General features: G+C 41.9%; 3 protein-coding genes across 4 annotated transcripts in view; 2 read left to right on the top strand and 1 right to left on the bottom strand.

Annotated features, from left to right (window-relative positions):
* The window catches only part of susd6 (sushi domain containing 6), a 35,876-nt gene extending 34,969 nt beyond the window's left edge, over positions 1-907 (bottom strand). The window contains exon 1 of the mRNA XM_061811719.1: positions 840-907. The gene's annotated coding sequence lies outside the window, so the exon portion shown is untranslated. The remainder of the gene's footprint in view (positions 1-839) is intronic.
* acot20 (acyl-CoA thioesterase 20) lies at positions 4-7,489 on the top strand. Of its 2 annotated transcripts, none has more exons than XM_061811716.1 (4): positions 4-131; positions 3,208-3,730; positions 3,937-4,139; positions 4,503-7,489. In XM_061811716.1, exons 2-4 carry the CDS (start codon positions 3,280-3,282, stop codon positions 5,091-5,093), a joined length of 1,245 nt encoding a protein of 414 aa, XP_061667700.1. In that variant the 5' UTR covers positions 4-131; positions 3,208-3,279; the 3' UTR covers positions 5,094-7,489. The 2 variants fall into 2 exon arrangements, with proteins under 2 accessions (XP_061667700.1, XP_061667699.1); XM_061811715.1 differs by lacking the exon at positions 4-131 and adding an exon at positions 768-926.
* Positions 7,490-11,327: 3,838 nt separating this feature from the next.
* Positions 11,328-18,215, top strand: gpr176 (G protein-coupled receptor 176). Its single transcript, XM_061812915.1, has 3 exons — positions 11,328-11,556; positions 15,997-16,249; positions 17,000-18,215. The coding sequence occupies exons 1-3, from the start codon at positions 11,328-11,330 to the stop codon at positions 18,213-18,215; spliced, it is 1,698 nt and encodes a 565-aa protein (XP_061668899.1).
* Positions 18,216-18,576: the final 361 nt, after the last annotated feature.

An 18,576-nucleotide genomic window follows, 5' to 3' on the forward strand; every position in this document is an offset into this window, starting at 1 on the left:
ACCAACTGCCTCGCTCAGTGGCTCTCGCGCGGTTTCCATGGCTACTCCGTGAAAAGGGCGGGTCCTAATTTGTCAAATCATTCGCCGGCGTCTTTCAAAGTAAAAGCAAGCAAGGCCCTTCAGAGTAAGAGGTAATGGTGCATCAAGTGGCGAGACAAAATGAGAGGAAAACACACAAAGGGCTGAAGTAGTAACCGTATGCCAATGAACATCCTTTTATCTTGCTACTTTTGCCATTTTTAGGTTTCTTAAAGGTAAACATACACAAACATAAATAAACCATTATTTCGTAAATAGCACACGGAAAAAAGAACAAAATAGGATGGACTGCCACGGTTATTCCTTAGTTTGTCAGTCTCGACCGTCTAAATTCAGCGTTCTTTTTCATAGATAAAAATTGAGAACAAAATTATATAGCCGCCCATTTTTGATAATAGCATTGAAGTCTTTGTAAATCAATATTTGATGCGTGCTTCTAAGTGCTTATTACGGTTATTACAATGACTTGTTTGGTACCATTGTGTATTTTTTCAAGTTTGAACACGACACGTTCTTGAATTAATTTGATAGCTAGATCTTGCGTCCAATGCTGTCCTCCAGTGGCTGTTTTTGGAAAAAAAAAAAAAAAAAAAAAAGGTCTACAAAAGGAGACGGCTTCATACTTCCGGGTGGAGACCACGACTATCTTGCAAAATACACAACATTTACCCCCCCCTCTTGAAATTAAAATATACAGTGGTTTAAAAAAACATGATGTTTTATGTTGCGAAAATTGAGCAAACGCTTTTAATTACTTAAACAACGAAAGAAAAAGTTGCGTTTTCGAAACCAGCGCCAACCTTTTTGTTTCCAGTAAAGTGGTTCCTTCCAGTAGCGTCCTGCTCGGAGCTTCCCTCCTGACTTATCCACCAATATTTGTTTGAAAGGTATCGGTTTTTTTTTTTTATCCTTTTGTTGAGTGGGTGTGTTCGTAGATTTTCAGTGTGCGTCTCAAGTAATCTTAAACCATTTCCCCCCACGGACGTCGAAAAACAACGATAATCAAGCTTTAACTTGCACTTTCCATGAAACGAGCACACTAGATCAAAAGTGTATTTCCAATGTTCGACTTTTTGCACCACGTAAAACTCCGATTCTCATAGTTGTGACTTTTTGTAATTGATCGGTAAAACAGTAGCGAACTGTGTAACCTTTCACCTAGTTAAACATCACTGGGTCTTTGTTTATACCCTTGAGCGAGATTAAAATTGGCCTTCTGAACGTTAATTACAATCATTCATGAGTACATCGGGGAAATATGTATTGCTAGTGTATCCCCCTTACGATTAGCGTATTAAACAATATAACGCCGTTTGCATCAAGTAATTTACAATTACTTAAAAATAAAGTAAAAAAAAAAAAAAACAAAGATTTGAATTAAAGTCTGTCAAATTTATATAAAAGAGTCTCACTCCATAGACAAACTACTACAGGCAGCATGTCTCCTGTTACTAATGTCGTTAATTAGGATATCCGATTACTATAAAGGGAATCCGACATGGAACTCCAAAGTGATAACCTTGGAAGGAACAATTGTAGGAGCTGGTAAAGCGTTGGCCTCACAGTTCTGAGAACCCGAGTTTAATCCCGGCCCTGCCAGTGTGGAGTTTGCATGTTTTCTCCGAGCATTCCGGCTTCCTTCTACATCCCAAAAACACCCAACATTAATTGGACACTCTAAATTGCCCCTAGGTGTGGCTGTTTGTCTCCGTGTGCCCTGCAATTGACCCCTCCGTACAGAGCACTTAACCACGCCTCCCGAAGTGACGTCACGCCACTTGCGCTCACGTAAGACAAACAGTAAAAATGGCAAATACAATACATTCTGAACCGAGACAGACTCTATGCTTCTGATTTCATTCAAATAATCAACGATATATTATAGATTCTAAATACAATACATTCTTAACTGAGAGAGACGCCATGCTTCTGATTTCATTCAATCATTCACACGTAGCAATGTTATGCTAGCGGAGAACGTCTCATTCATTTATACGAGACGTGTATTAAAAATCAAATTTAGGGCATATCTTCGTGCAAACGCCGTCTGGTTAAGCTTCTGGCCGCGAGCCAGCAAAAAATCAATACGTTTGTGCAGTCCGATCATCGCTAAATATCGCTCAACAAAGAATAAGGCTGTCAATCGTTCACACGCAGCAGTGTTATGCTAGCGAAGAACTTCAAATTCATTTATAAGAGACATGTATTGAAAATCAAATATAGGGCATACCTTCGTCTTTTGATGATGATGCGGTCTTCCACAAAGTTTGATCCATCGAAGGCATTTTTCGTACTGGGTCTTGGGTTTTGGAAAGGGTACGAATCGAACTCCACCAACTACCCTTTCAGGATACCTGTCGTCACTATTACAAAGTCCGTGACTACACCTCTTAACCATATTTTTTGTTAAATAACCCAAATACGCGATAAAACGCTAACTAACCCTATACTGGACCATGCAATGTTGTCAGAGAAAATGGCGGGAGCAAAAACGGGCTTTGGTCTATGCAGATCTCTGGCCTCTGATTGGTCAGTGACGCGGATTGTGCAATATCCACGGAGGGGTCAATTGGCTGGCAGCCAGTTCAAGGTGTACCCTGCCTCCTGCCTGTTGAAAGCTAGGATAGGCTCCAGCACTCCATGCGACCCTCGTGAGGATAAGCGGCAAAGAAAATGGATAGTTGGATTGAACAATTGTGGCAACTTTGAGGCCCTGACTAACTTCCATAAGAAGATGCAGGTTACACTATTATGATGCAACACATAACATCAATTTAAGAATTTAATTTTGCATGCATGTCTCCATATGCCTGGCATATATTAAAATGATTTCACCACACAGTGCACACATTGGCTACTTGTTGTCCTCAGGCTAAAAAGAATCTCTTAAACACAAACCAGATGATTCCATTTCATCTTATCAATACAATTATTGGGGACTAACTATGATTCATAATATTTTGTTTACTTGTAATTTCAACTCTACTCTCTTTTTCAAACTAAGCTTTTATCCTTCCGTTTATTTTCCAAGCCACTTATCCTCACAAGGGTCACGGGAGTATTTCAAAAATCCACAATTTACCATCGCTGTAAATGTTGTAAAAATGTGAAATGATAATGAATTTCACCTTGTGAAACTCCCTTTGTCCTTTTTTCTTGCTAACACAGGCAAAGCGGCCATGAGAATGAAAGCAACGTCCAGGCCATATTTGTCAGTCACGAAGCTGCCTTGACACTGAAATGGCTCAGATCCGTCTCAAAATTCTCCCCTGTGTTCGTTGTCTCTTTGACAAACTGGTTCAAGTCAAAGTCGAGGGTCTCGCTCCCCACAAACAGGTGGAATTGAGGTCGAGGTTGGTTGATGACAAAGGGGTGGTATTCCAAGCTTCCGCCCTCTACCAAGCGGACGATAAAGGCTTGATAGATGTGAGTAGGGCCCCCTCTCTGGGAGGAAGCTACACTGGAGTGGAGCCCATGGGTTTATGGTGGTCCATGGCGCCAGACAGCCCGCACAAAAAACTTGTGAAGAAGAATGTGCTGAGCCCAACTCTCGTGGAGATAGCGGTCCACAATGGAGGTACTGGAGAAGTGTTAGCCTCTGAAACCAATGAGAGAGAGTACATGATGGAGGGGATGAGGAGGATTCCTGTCCGAGAAGAACGTGTGCGAGGAGTTCTCTTCATACCACCAGGTTAGTATATTTCCTTTCTTTCCTCTTCAAAGAGGGACATTCAATCGCTCCAGTGCGGGAGTTTCCTTTAAGGAAGTGTCTGCTCTACAAAGGCACGCGTAAGGGTTGTACTTGATACAATGATAATACTTTGGCTAAGGAACAACTAGCCATTCAGTATTTCTTCCAATGTGACATCCTTTGTTTCCTTTTATTTTGTTTTTTAGGCAAGGGGCCGTTCCCTGGAATTATAGATTTATATATTCTAGGTGGAGGCCTCAATGAGCAGCGAGCCAGCCTCTTGGCAAACAAAGGTTTTGTTGTCCTGGCACTAGCCTATTATCGCTATGATGACTTACCCAAAAATCCCAAGAACTTGGATTTGGAATATTTTGAAGAGGCTGCAAACTTTCTACAAAAACATCCAGAGGTTAGTGAATTCAAATTAGACGAGAAGTGCAATATACAATGTGAATTGTAATTCAGAAAATGTGTAAGGACTACGGTGTCGCGGTTTAAGTCCTGCGGTGAATAGAAAAAGGCAACTAGATGTTGAAGGGATGCAAGTAGCCTTCCAAATTTTGGGGTGCCCATTACAGAGCCCTGCCTCCATCACCTCAGCTGAGCTTAAGTGATACAGTATTGTTTATGTGCCTCTTCACACTGACACTTTCCTCGTATGTGTGTGATTTGATTTCCTCTGATGTCCATTCAACAAACAAACAGCTGTCTAGTCGATGATTATGTAGAAATATCATACAGCAGAGCATACTGTATCTTGTTTTTTTTGCAGGTTCACGGTCCTGGGATTGGCGTCATTTCAATGTCCCATAGCGGGGCTTTGGCTTTGTCGATGGCCTCTTTTTTCCCAGGAATCGCAGCAACTGTCTGCATTAATGGCTGCAGTGGAAATACTGTGATTCCATTACACTACAAAGACATATTTATGCCCCCACTCCGACCTGTCATATGGAAAACCAAAATTAGGAAATCTTGGTTGATTGATATACGCGACGTCACACCGGATCCAACCCTGAACAAAAATCGTGCATCTCTGATTCCTATCGAGCGAGCCACCTGCCACTTCCTGTTTGCTGTTTCAGAAGATGACCGCAACTGGAACAGCGCTTTTTTTGCCAAGCAAGCCGCTGACATTTTGAAAACCCACGGCAAGGAATCCTTTCAGGTGGTTTCTTATCCAAAAGCTGGACACTTCTTGGAAGTTCCTCACATGCCATTTTGTCCATCTTCTTTCCACGCTGCGGTGGGACGAGCTGTGGCGTTCGGTGGGGAGCCAAAGGCCCACGCGGCGGCTCAGCTGGACCTGTGGGAGCGAGTCCAAGAGTTCTTTAATAGACATTTGAAAAACAAGCACACTTATTAGCAAGCATCGAGTGTGCCAGGCATTCAAGACTCACCTATTTTACACAAAATTAAGTCAATAAAACAAGGACTCTCACACACTAGTTAGTTGCAGTGAACAAAATATGTATTTGAACACCCTGCTATATTGCAAGTTCTTACACTTTGAAATCATGGAGGCGTCGGAAATTTTAATCGTAGGTGCATGTCCGTCCAATGTGAGAGAGATAATCTAAAAAGAAAAATCCAGAAATCACAATGGTTGATTTTTTTTTTTTTTTTTTTTAACGATTTGTTTGTGTGACACAGCTGCAAATAAGTATTTGAACACCTGAGAAAACCAATGTTAATATTTGGTACAGTGTGTTCAAATACTCATTTTCTTCACTGTAACTGTCTCAACAATTATAAAGGTCTAACTGGATGGCAGTACACTGCTTAACAGTACTATGAATGAATGTCCCCAAAATAATATTGCTTTTTATTAAAAAATATATACAAAACATATTTAGAGACTAATTTCTGTTTTATGACAAAAATAAATGTGGAATTGCTGTGAAATATTTCCATCCATCCATCCATTGACTGAGTTTCTTATCCTCACAAGGGTCACAGGAATGCTGGAGCCTATCATCAGGCAGGAGGCGGGGTACTCCCTGTACTGGTACCCAGCCAATCGCAGGGCACATAGAGACAGACAACAGTCGTACACACAATCACACTTAGGGCCAATTTAGAGTTTCCAATTAATGTGGCATGATTTTGAGATGTGGGGGGAAGCCCACGCTGGCATGGGGAGCACATCCAATCACCACACAGGTAGGCGCAGGATTGAACCCAGTTCCTCCGAACTCTGAGGCTAAGTGGTGACGCCACCGTTCTGCCGTGCAGTAAAATCTCCATCCTATATTTATCTCACAACAACACTAAAACAGTTTAACCGCTTTAAAATTAGTTAACAAATCAGATTACAAAGTGGCTGGACTATTCTGCTTTGATTTTAAGTTATTAGATTGATAAAGTACAGTAAATAACTCTTGTGTGAAACTACTAAGAAACACGTGTTCCAAATGTTCATTTTTGAGGAGCCTGTGAGTAAGGACTTGATTCATTTCTCAAAGAGTTGAGATAAGATGTCGGGGATATAATTTATGATGTGTTAATATGTCTCTCTGTTACCCACATCATCAATTTTGGATATGATTACTTGCTGTCACACGATAGACTTGCACATGCAAGATAAAGAAGATTAAACGCAACCCTAAATATCTCGTAATTAATCAAATCATGTTACAGGGGAAATACAGATTCAACCGCCATGTTTGGATTCCAGCCCACTCGGGATGAGTCGTGCAAAAGAAAATGGAGGGACTGGTGTTTATTTTCCATGAAGCTAATACACAAACAGATGTTTTACTGGACAGCGGAAACCTTAAAATATCACTGGGAAAAAATGTAAATGGCCCAACAGTGTAATATTAAGTGCAATTTCTGTCATTTAAATGGGAAAAAATGAAAAAAAAAAAAGTCCATGGACTCACCTGAATCCCCTTTGCATTAAGTGCTGTAAAAGCTTTGTATAGTATATAGTATATATAGTATTAGTATAAACGTATTTCACATTTTGGATTATTAATAACAACCACTGGGCTCAAAATAGTTTCTCCATTTCTCTCAGCCAGCAAAGACAAAACACAACAATTAAAATGTATTTTTAATTCAATTAATATATCAGCCTGAATGATAATAGGTTTCATCAGCAACATGTCTTATAATTTAGCTACGTGATTGGTTGTTTACAATACAGTACAATATGCTGAGTGGAAATTTTTAATAATACAACAGAATATAGAATGGGCGAATTAAAATGGCAGTTTTTTTTCGTGTTTGTCAAAATGAAAAAGTCTTTTTTAAACATCGGTGGTGCAGTACGAATGGTTTTATGTGGGTGATAGTTTGCGTATGGAAGTTATTAATTAAAGTCTGATTATTTTCTGTGGGAAAATCGTTCAGAAACACTGGAAAGAGATTAAAGGCAGAGCAGAGTGTGGTCACGGTTTTTCCGCGTCAAGTCCCTCAAACTGACAATTTTCATGGATTTTCATGATCCTTTGAGTTTTTACAGTGGACTACCACTGAGGTGTGACATATATTGCACGTTCTCCCACTTAGAAATCATGGAGGGGTTTGAAATTTTCATCGTAGGTGCATGCCACTGGTAAAATAGATAATCTAAAAAGAAAAATCCAGAATGATTTTTTAATGATTTATTTGTTGTTGTACAGCTGCAATAAGTATTTGAACACCTGAGAAAACCAATGTTAATGTTTGGTACAGTAGCCTTTGTTTGTAATTACAGAGGTAAAACGTTTCCTGTAGTTGTTCACCAAGTTTGCACACACTACAGGAGGGATTGTGGCCCACTCCTCCACACAGATCTTCTCCAGATCAGACAGTTTCTGGGCTGTCATTGAGAAACACAGAGTTTAAGCTCCCTCCAAAGATTTTCCATTGGGTTGAGGTCTGGAGAATGGCTATTCCATGGCAGAACCTTGATATGATTCTTACGGCACCACACATTGGTTTTCCTGGCTGTGTGCTTCGGGTCATTGTCATGTTGAAAGACCTAGCCAGGACCCATCTTCAATGCTCAGACTGAGGGAAAGAGGTTGTTCCCCAGAATCTCACAATACATGGCCGCGGTCATCCTTTCCTTAGTACAGTCCAGTCGTCTTGTCCCATGTGCAGAAAAACACCCCAAAGCATGATGCTACCACCCCCATCCTTCACAGTAGGGATGGTGTTCTTGGGATGGAACTCCTCATTCGTCTTCCTCCAAACACAGTTAGTGGAATTATGACCAAAAAGTTTCGTTTTGGTCTCCTCTGACCACAAAACATTCTTCCATGCCTCCTCTGTATCATCCAAATGGTCGTTGGCAAACTTAAGACAGGCCTTGACAATGTGCTGGTTTAAGGAGGGGATGCCATGCATGATTTCAAACCATGGCGTCTTAGTGTATTACCAACAGTCACCTTGGAAACGGTGGTCCCAGCTCTTTTCAGGTCACTGACCAAGTCCTGTTGTGTAGTCCTGGGCTGATTCCTCACCTTTCTAAGGATCATTGAGACCCCACGAGGTGATATCTTGCATGGGGCTCCACTTCGATTGAGATTGTCCGTCATGTTTAGCTTCTTCCATTTTCCAATGATTGCTCCATCAGTGAACCTTTTTCCACCAACCTGCTTGAGAATTTCTCTGTAGCCTTTTCCAGCCATGTGGAGTTGTACCATTTTGTCTCTGGTGTCTTTGGACAGCTCTTTGGTCTTGGCCATGTTACAAGTTTGAGTCTTACTGATTGTATGGCGTGGACAGGTGTCTTTATGCAGCTAATGACCTCACACAGGTGCATCTGATTCAGGATAATACATGGAGTGGAGGTGGACTTTTAAAAGCGGACTAACGGGTCTCTGATGATCATAATTCTAGCTGATTGACAGGTGTTCAAATACTTATTTGCAGCTGTATCACAAATTAATCATTAAAAAAATCATACATTGTGATTTCTGGATTTTTCTTTTTAGAGTATCTCTCTCACAGTGGACATGCACCTACGATGAAAATTTCAGACCCCTGCATGATTTCTAAGTGGGAGAACTTGCAATATAGCAGGGTGTTCAAATACTTATTTTCTTCACCGTACATATCCACAATAAGTGCAATACAAAAACTTAAATGTAGCTTCCCAAAAAAGATGGCATATTTAAGATAAAACACAAACACTGAAGCTATATTACAGTATGCATTAGTCTGCATGAACAATTAGCAACCCATCTTCAACTATGGGCATACATCAAATTGCCATTTAAATCTTGCTCAACTATTTTAATAAACATGTCGCCAAGTAACTTCATAAACTTGTTTTTATTTTATTCGCACAAATGAACAAACAATGATATCTCAGTGTTGCTTTTAAAACAGGGTTGTTTTGGGAAAGTCCGTGACCGCAACACGAAAAAGGTCTTCTACTGTAAATGTTGAGCCACGGCGCAAGAGGAATGGATTGGAATCATAAAATAAACACATTACAACTCTAATTCCTGGGGAAACAGAAATTCATTTTGATACAGCAGCGCCTCCAATTTCTAGCATGCATTTTTGTTTTGGAAAAAAACAGTCTGCTCTAGTATATACATACATATAGTATGCAGTTTTCTAGGTTGTTTAAAAAGGACATACCTGTAGGGTTTTGGAGGCACTGGGATTCATCTATGAGGTGCTTCAGCACGGCCCAAATATGGGTTAGAAATGTCTGCCCTCCTCTCAGCTATGTGAACTTACCATGTGAGTCCTAGCATTACTTTTAAAAATTAAGGTTCCTGAAATAGGACTTTTTCACCCCTTTCTTAATGGGTTTGTAGGCGAGTTTCCGAATTCGGCCAATTCCAGCAAAGCAAATAGTGTTTAAGCTGATTTGGTACGTAATTTTTGTGATCACTGAAAACGGTTCAATACAGGAAATTATGAACCGTAAACTGATGAGTACACAGCACCCCGTCAGCTATGCAGCCTTTGAAAATATTTGAATTTTGGGACTTTGAATTGGTGGGGCGAAAAAAAAAAGTTATTTTCTTTTCACGAGGCTCCCAAATCACTAACAGTGCCCTCGGTGTAGGATTAACGCTTTGGCCTTAGCATGCGTGCCCTATTTCCGTCATTTGCACAAACCAAAGAGGAATGTCACAAACTGCTGTGAGAGCAAAAACAGAACAAGGTAGCAGTATTTTCTTGAAGCAGTCAACAAGTCAAGCCAAAACCTCAACCAAACACTAACGTAATTCAAATTTAGCTAATCTGGTCTCCAATATCGACAATAGATAACATAGTTGTTATGTACCACCCCCCAAAAAACCTTCAACTCAATAACATTTCGTGTCATAGTCACACTCCGTTAGGAATAACTTTTCTGGTCAGCGCAAAACTGCAGTGAATGCGCTGCAAGTGCATGATAAATTATGACATGCCTTCTGTCTCTGATTGGTTGTTTTTCCTTGGTCCGGTGGTTAATTCTTCAAATTTAGAGGAACAAGTGGGGAGAGATGCCAGAAGCTTTGACACATCGTGTTTATTATGTACTAATGTCAAGTCATAATGATAATATGACCATGCCGGATAAATAAGGTTCCCCTTAAATTATTATTTATCAACAGCAAATAATGTATCTTTGTTTATCCATCTATACCAGGACCAATGTCAGGCAGAAAAATTAAAAGCTCTTCCACGAGATGACAAAAAAAGTACAAGTAACCCATGTATGGTGCTACCATGATTAAACACGCTCCGATTGTCATTTGAGTGACTCGAGATGACATAATTATTTCAGTACGCTTTTTTGGGGTAACATTTATGTTTTCTGATATGTTTCTAATGTAAACTATGTCCATTGTTTTAAAAAAAGGTTGGGAAGCACTGGACTGTACTGAAAGGGATTTCAAGTGAGGTTGTACCATGAACAAAAAAAAAGTGAACAAAACAAGTGTCAAAGTTAATTCAAACAAGCGGCTTTAAGAACTTGCATGTACAGTATCTTTTTTCCCATGTTCTGTTTTTAAAGCAATCTGACCTTCTGGTTTGACAGTGGCACTGCTATAATTCAATAGATTTGGTATTCATTCATTAAATTCTCCAACTATGGCTATGGGATGTAGCTGCTTATCATTCATGAGGCAGCTGAGTGAAGGAGCTAGTTGGTGCCATCAGAAGAGAACGTGCATGATCATCACCCCCCCCCCCCCTCCTTTCCCACAATCTGGCATTCGCCCGTGTCACGGTGTGAAATATTCATTATTTGTGGACTCCCCACACTAGTCAATCGACCAATGGGCGACCTCTCACGGTGCAGCAGGAGTCTAACAGCCACGGAGGGAGAGGGAGAGAGAGAGAGGGAGGGAGAGAGAGAGAGGGAGGGAGAGAGAGAGAGAGAGAGAGAGACGCGAGCTGCATCCACGAAATGGACGCATCGGCTCCATCCGTGCATCCCCGTGCGCCTGGATGGACATGACTGATTTTTGTTTCATGCACTCCAATGGCGTTGTCCTATTTCAATTCCGTGGATACACGCATTCCATCCGGTGCATGCGTGCTTGGCTATCATCTCCACTCACTGCAACCTATAATGTTTGAGAGCCACCAGCACTCGTAAAAAAAAAAAAAAAAAAAAATTATACTGACAAATAACACAGAAGTAGACTACAATATGGATAGTGGCAGATGGGCTGCAATGGTCGGGGACGGCGCAGCCAATATGACAGCTGCCCATATCTGGCTGAGTGTCTTCAACTCCTCCAGCCCGCCGAGCCGCTGGAGCGGCCGTCCGCCCTCCGAGGGGACCGCGCTGGACGACCGGGACCGGCTGATCCGGGAGCAAGCCTACCGCGACTTCACCACCGCCGTCCAGGTTCTCATCCTCATAGGGTCACTACTTGGTAAGTCCAAAGGAAAAGTGAATTTGGTATAAAGGAATTGCTCATAATCTAAGAAATAGAATATTGACATGAGTTCCACGATTGCGGTTATCCACTATTACAATCAAATCTGATTATTTGTGTCAACTAACCAATCTTGCAAAAAGTAGTAGTGTGCATCTATATATTTTTGATAAATAAATGAATTTAAGGCGGCATGGTGGCTCAGCTGGCAAAGGGTTGGCCTCACAGTTCTGAGGTCCGGTTCAAACCCGGACCCGCCTGTGTGGAGTTTGCATGTTCTCGCCGTTCTTGCGTGGGTTTCCTCTGGGCACTCCGGTTTCCTCCCACATTCCCCAAAAAAACATGCAACACAAATTGGACACTCTAAAATTGCCCTAGGTGTGATTGTGAGTGCGGCTGGTTGTCTCTATGTGCCCTGCGATTGACTGGCAACCAGTTAAGGGTGTACCCTGCCTCCTGCCCGTTGGGATAGGCTCCAGCGCTCCCCGTGACCCTCGTGAGGATAAGTGGCAAAGAAAATGGATGTATTGATGGATAAATGAATTTAAATTCAAGAAGTCAAATTTTTGGGGGCATTACTGACCACGTTTCCTTTCTTGAAATAACAGTTCATTTTTATCGCCAATATCACACAGCAATTGGAGGGCGACCAGTTCAGGGTGTACCCTGCCTTGGAGGGCGACCAGTTCAGGGTGTACACTGCCTCTTGCCCATACTTAGGTGGGAGAGACTCCAGCATGCCCGTGACCCTAATCAGGATTACCTGTATTGAAAATGGATAGATGGACCTGTACCACACATTATCCAATAACTCAGTATTCACTTTTTGCCATCCAACACCAGAACAATAGCACTGAGTTCAACAAAATAGGCCCAAACATCATACTATTGAGTAAAATGGAAAGCCTATTAATGTATTTTTTTTAACCCTAGTCACTTCATAATATTGTTTTTTTTATAAAAACACTCATAATTCACTTAATTCAATCATATGTAAATAATTATAAAGTTTGTTAATTCTGATTAATTCATTCGACCTCCTTCTGTTGGGCATGACTTGGTCACCAGTATAATGGAGTCATATAGACAAAAGAGTTTCGCTCAAGTATAGTGCAATATTATTACTCTTTTTTTTGTCCAGAGGAAAATGAATATATGCCAGTGATTAATGTTATATTGTCGGTCTACATGTGTTGCTGCACTGCTTGTGTTCAAACGTCTGGTCTTTGAAGTGTTAGACCACAGCCACATTGGGAAACACTAGAGTTGTGGTAAGCATCCCTGCCTCACAATTTTGGGGTTGAGGGTTTGAATCTCGCTATTTTTTCTCCCTGCATGTTTGTGTGGATTTTTTTTATACTCTAGAATTAGATTGCATCAAAGAGCTCTATACTATACCATCAATAATTGAGAATTATAAACCAAAAGGAATTTCAATGGTGAGTAAATGCACAGCAGCTGGCCATACCATAATTGAATTGACATTTGCTTCCTGTGTCAAATATAAACCATTGCGACCATAACTGGTAACAAGTGCGAGTGTGTGATATCGTACTCGTCACAAGTCAAAAACGTCATAATGTTGAACAGTGCTACAAACACACACCATTTATGCACATAACGGTCCATGTAGTTGTTCCATGTGAGTCAGCCCCTCAGAATGCGGAGTGCTGCCCATCATTTAGCGGCTTTCTCGGCAGTTCAGCAATATCCTGGAGTGTAACACCGCGCATATCGAAAAACCAGCAAAGGGACGGAAAGACAAACAGGAAACGTCACTGCATGTACTGCAACATTCTTAATAAAACGGGTCAAATAGCTATCTTTCACAACCTCCTATAACATTTAATTTATTTTTCCCTTTAGTGACAGTGACCTATGTTTGAATAGTTCATATCAACATGGACCCTATTATGTGAAATCTTCTTGCTTGTTGCCTCTCGAATCAACCAGAGGCCCGGAGGGAGTTTTACAAGTTTAAACTCATTTAGCATTAATTATCACTGGAGTGCTACTCCATATTTTGGTACACAGCCTTAAATGACTTGACAACGTTTCTAACATGTTTTAAGTCACCAGAGATTTTCCAGACACTTGCATGGAACAGGTGAGGGAAGGTGATTAGTTGAAGTACACTTGTAAGAATAACAATTCAAGTCCTCAGTCACCAGCCCCGTTGTTCAATGTATAGCATAAGGCATTAAAATTTCGATATAGTTATATCATTTCCATCTGGATTCTTATTACCTTTGCGTTTTTAAATTCTCTCTATTTGTCTATTTTCAGATACAGTGCTCAATACATTTATTAGTCCACCTACTCAATGTAAAGTTTAAGCCATCATTGCCCCAAATCAGAGGGGTCCAAATTACAGCTTGGGGGCCATTACCTACCTGACATCCATTTTTTCAGCAGCCTGTGGGATATAATAATAAAGACATTTGAAACAGCCTCTATCCATCCATCCATCCATCCATCCATCCATCCATCCATCCATCCATCCATCCATCCATCCATCCATCCATCCATCCATCCATCCATCCATCCATCCATCCATCCAACATTACCTGAGCCGAATATCCCCACAAGGATCACAGGAGTGCTGGAGCCCATCCCAGCTATCAACGGGCAGGATGCGGGGTATACCCTGAACTGCAACACAATTTCTCTACATAAACCACCAGTGAATGAAAATAAATGTTTTATTTGAAACAAAAATGTTTTCCTCGACTGCATCAATCTTCTTCTTCGTTAAAAACGGTCAGATTACTACATCCAGCTACCGCTGACCTAAAAATCTGGAAAAGTCCTGAATTTTTGGCCGTATCACTTTTAACAGAAAGCTATAATATAAAGTTGCGATTTTTCAAATTAACTACAATATACAAACAATATATAATTGCTTTCATAAACCAAAGACAACCTTCCATGGAAGTAAATTTGTGTCACCAAGATTTGAATTTGAAATGCCACAGACCATGATTTGAATTTGAAATGTAAAGTGATCACATTTCCAATAGTTGTATTTCAGTGTAACTTTTCAATGTTAACAATTCAACTGGCTACGATTCGCTGTTTGAAATTCAACCGGCTACAATTCACTGTCTAAAATTCATCGTCTGTGCCACCAAGCAGGGTTACTTCAGGTCAGAACCGAACAGCCAGCCAATCCAGTTACAGTTTTTTAGTATGTGTCGTCACGTGACTAAGAAAGCGTAACTACGATTGGCTGGGTGTTCGGTTCTAACCTGAAGAAACCCTGCCTGGTGGCACAGACAGTTAATTTCAGACAGCCAATTGTAGGAACTATTGAAAATGTGATCACTTTACATTTCAAATTCAAATCCTGGTGGCACATATTTACTTCCATAACCTTGACTTATGCAACTTTAACACAATTTCCACCAAACAAACAGGCGCTTGTAAATGTCATTTCAGATGTTTTCATTGCAGAGGCCTGGAAGAAGGATGGGCAAAATAATTGGTTTAATTTTAAGAAGTTGATTGTGCGGAATTGATTGTTGCTGAATCACATCTGGAAGCAACTGAAAGTTAAATAAAGAACCACTTTCAGCGACTTTGCTGTCTAAAGATGCCCCAAAATCACATCGGTTGTGGGAAATTGAGCTACATATTAGAAGACCTCCACTATGGCACTCAGGGATGCTGTAAATGTGTATGTGAGTTGTTTTTAGTTGCTATATATGACTTATGATTGACTGGTGACCAGAACATTTTGAAGTTAGCCTTTTAACCTTGAACATAATGATAGAGAACACGGTCGATACATTTTCCCCCTCGTCAATCTTGAGAATTTTTGTAAAATTTCCATTCCTAGTCTGAGGTATAATCTGAGGGCTGGAAATAATAACCAAATCTGGATTTACTATTCTAGACCGTTATGTACTGATCCGAACAGTAAAGTCTGGTCAAGTACCGATAGTCACATTGTACAGCGATAATCAGTTAAGGTCGGCACAAATCTAAATATGCGAACATGATAAATACCAAGCCTACTCAACACAATCCCGTTGGCAACGTAATGTTGGCAATTAGCACACAGTTCCCCGCAGAGGAGTCTCGGAAGTGTTCACAACACCGTAATGTGACAGACACGTCGCTTAATTGCTTCCGTGGCAAAAACCAAAACAGTCACATCCTGCAGCATGCCAAACCTTAATTCAGTGTTTTGTTCTAAAAGATAATGGAAGGCATTTGAATAAGGACTGTCATAATGAGATTAAACTTGAAACTTGTGAACTGGACTTATGAATTTAATAGGATTTAAGACATATCGTCCTAAAAATAAATGTAATTCTCCATACAAAAGTCCTAAAAATAATCTAAAAACGGAGCAGCTCGATTCATTGTGGTTCCAGCAGGCAAATTCGGACCGTGGTAAAGTTATGATCTGACTTCAAATTCTGCTGTCCACAGGGAACGCCAGCGTGTTGTGGTGCACCTGTTCCACAAACGTCTTCAAATCGGTGACCAATCGCTTCATCAAAAACCTCGCTTGCACGGGTATCTGTGCCGGATTGGTGTGTGTTCCCTTCGACGTGGCGCTGGGCTCCAGCCCTCACTGCTGCTGGTGGCTTCACACGCTGCTGCTCTGCAAGGCCGTCAAGTTCCTCCACAAACTCTTCTGCTCGGTCACCGTGCTCAATTTCAGCGTCATTGCACTTGACAGGTCAGTTGATTTGATTTGTCCTTATCTACGAATACGAGTGGGAACGGCTATTTGCCCGCAGTAAATGACTGCCTGTATCTCAGACGACCAGTCGAGGGCGTAGGGTGTACCCTGCGTTTTGCCCCCAAACAGCTAGCGTAGGCTCCAGCTCACCAACAAACCCATTTCAGGACCAACGCTATAGAAAAGAAATGGATACCTAAAATACAGCTTTTGCACACCTGTTACAAAAGTAATCACTCTCCACTCTCAGTTCTGCAGTCATAACTACTGACCATGAAATGGTATTTGAAAATTGCTGCTGGGTAGCTCCCACGCAATTTGCTGAATTTGAAGGTAGAGTTAAAAAAAAGTCAAAGGACTTTGTGCATCGTGAGTCTGTGTGGAGTTTGCATGTTCTCCCCGTGGCTGCGTGGGTTTTCTCTGGGCACTCAGGTTTCCTCCCACATGCATTAATCGGAGACTCTAGATTGTCCTTAGGTGTGATTGTGTGTGCAAATGGTTGTTTGTCTGCCTTCTGCCTGAAGATACCTGGGATATGCTCCAGCACTCCTGTGACCCTTGTGAGGATAAGCAGCTCCGAAAATCAATTGATGGATGACATACTCTTTAAGTAAACTGAGATTTGGTGGCCAAAGGCATTCAACTCTGGTCAAGTAGCGCTGATCTTAAGAGAGACTGCGCCATTGCAATTGTATTCATGCAATTTGTTTGTTTTGATGCTTAATTCAATATCCATCATGTCTCTAGATACTATTCGGTGCTATACCCACTCGAGAGGAAGATTTCAGATGCCAGGTCTAGGGATCTGGTCATCTACATTTGGGTCCACGGGGTGGTGGTGAGCCTTCCTGTCTTTGCCGTGACCAACGTCACCGATGTGTACGTGACGTCATCCTGCTCGGAAGATCACGCCCAGTCCCTGGGGCACACGCTTTACGTGTCCATCTACAACATTACCACAGTTATCCTCCCTCTGGCGTTGGTCTTCTTCTTCATGCTGCTAATCCGCAGAGCGCTCAGTGCCAGCCAGAAGAAGAAGGTGATCATCGCGGCCTTGCGGACGCCACAGAACAGCATCTCCATCCCGTATGTATCTCGACGGGAGGCAGAGTTGCACGCCAGTCTCCTGGCCATCGTGCTGGCTTTTTCTGCCTGCAGCGCCCCCTATGGTGCTTTGGTGATCTATCGGACCCTTTTGGTGGAGCCCAAAGACCTGCCAGCATCTCTGTACCTCACAGCTTTATGGCTCCCTAAGGTGTCCCTGCTCACTAACCCACTTTTATTCTTGACTGTTAATCACTCGGTACGCCACATTTGCCTGGAACTGCTGTCCAGAATCCATCGACGCTACAGCCGACGTAACATGGTCAGCACGGGGGCTCTGGCCTCCCTGGGCGGGGAGGTTGTGATAGGAGAACCAATGGGACTGGAGACAGCAGGTCGCTCCGGAAGCCAACTTCTGGAGATGTTCAACATCGGCCAGCAGCACATTTTTCAACCCTCTGAGGAGGAAGAGGACATTGTAACAAATGAGATCCCACCTCACAGTTCAGAGGGGCTAAAAGAGGACCACAAGAACAGTTCAGGGTCAAGAGGCCTCCGGGCACATGTCATCACCCAAAACGATCTGTTGCAGGGACATGGTGGCGGTCTCATAAAGGAAGGCACGCCTACGATGACGGCACTGCACTCATCTCCGGTCCACACGTGTGCTTACACCTCATCGTCGCAGGTGGCCCCAGCTACCCTTACAGAAACAGAAGATCCCACGCAGTTTGGGTTCGGACCCTTTGAACTGCCTCCTCAGTGGTTACCAGAGACAAGGAACAGCAAGAAGAGGCTGCTGCCGCCATTGGGCAACACACCTGAGGAGCTGATCCAGACCAAACTGCCCAAGCCACGGCCTGAACGGCGAATAAGCAGGAACAACAAGGTCAGCACCATCTCTGCTGTGGACCCATGAACTGAAATACCCACAAAAAGTTGTGGCTATTCAGCTTTCAGGTGACGTTTCAAGATGACCCTGAAATGCACTATAACCTTCACATGGGAACTAACTGCATTTTGACCTTCTGACTGCAATGTTCAGTATTTTAGTGCTCATACAAAAGGTTAGAGAAGATCAAATTGAGTTCGCCTGTAAAGGTTATAGTACAATTTTGGTTCGTCATGAACTTTCATGCTGGTGGCTCTGACGCTCCACACCGGATCTATAACTGGATCTATGCAGAATGCCTGCTTTCTTTGGACCACACCAAACCTGTTTACATTTTTTTCACTATGTGTTGAAAGTAGCACTGCTCATATGAAGTTGATGTGAAATA

This window comes from Syngnathoides biaculeatus, chromosome 23 (genome assembly GCF_019802595.1).
Source record: "Syngnathoides biaculeatus isolate LvHL_M chromosome 23, ASM1980259v1, whole genome shotgun sequence".
NCBI lineage: Eukaryota > Metazoa > Chordata > Actinopteri > Syngnathiformes > Syngnathidae > Syngnathoides > Syngnathoides biaculeatus.

Coding starts and splice junctions, on each gene's coding strand:
- acot20 (XM_061811716.1), top strand. CDS start 3,280: ATGGCTCAGATCCGTCTCAAAATTCTCCCCTGTGTTCGTTGTCTCTTT. Junction 3,731..3,936: donor AGTTCTCTTCATACCACCAG/GTTAGTATATTT, acceptor TTTGTTTTTTAG/GCAAGGGGCCGTTCCCTGGA. Junction 4,140..4,502: donor TTCTACAAAAACATCCAGAG/GTTAGTGAATTC, acceptor TTTTTTTTGCAG/GTTCACGGTCCTGGGATTGG.
- gpr176 (XM_061812915.1), top strand. CDS start 11,328: ATGGATAGTGGCAGATGGGCTGCAATGGTCGGGGACGGCGCAGCCAAT. Junction 11,557..15,996: donor CCTCATAGGGTCACTACTTG/GTAAGTCCAAAG, acceptor TGCTGTCCACAG/GGAACGCCAGCGTGTTGTGG. Junction 16,250..16,999: donor AGCGTCATTGCACTTGACAG/GTCAGTTGATTT, acceptor TCATGTCTCTAG/ATACTATTCGGTGCTATACC.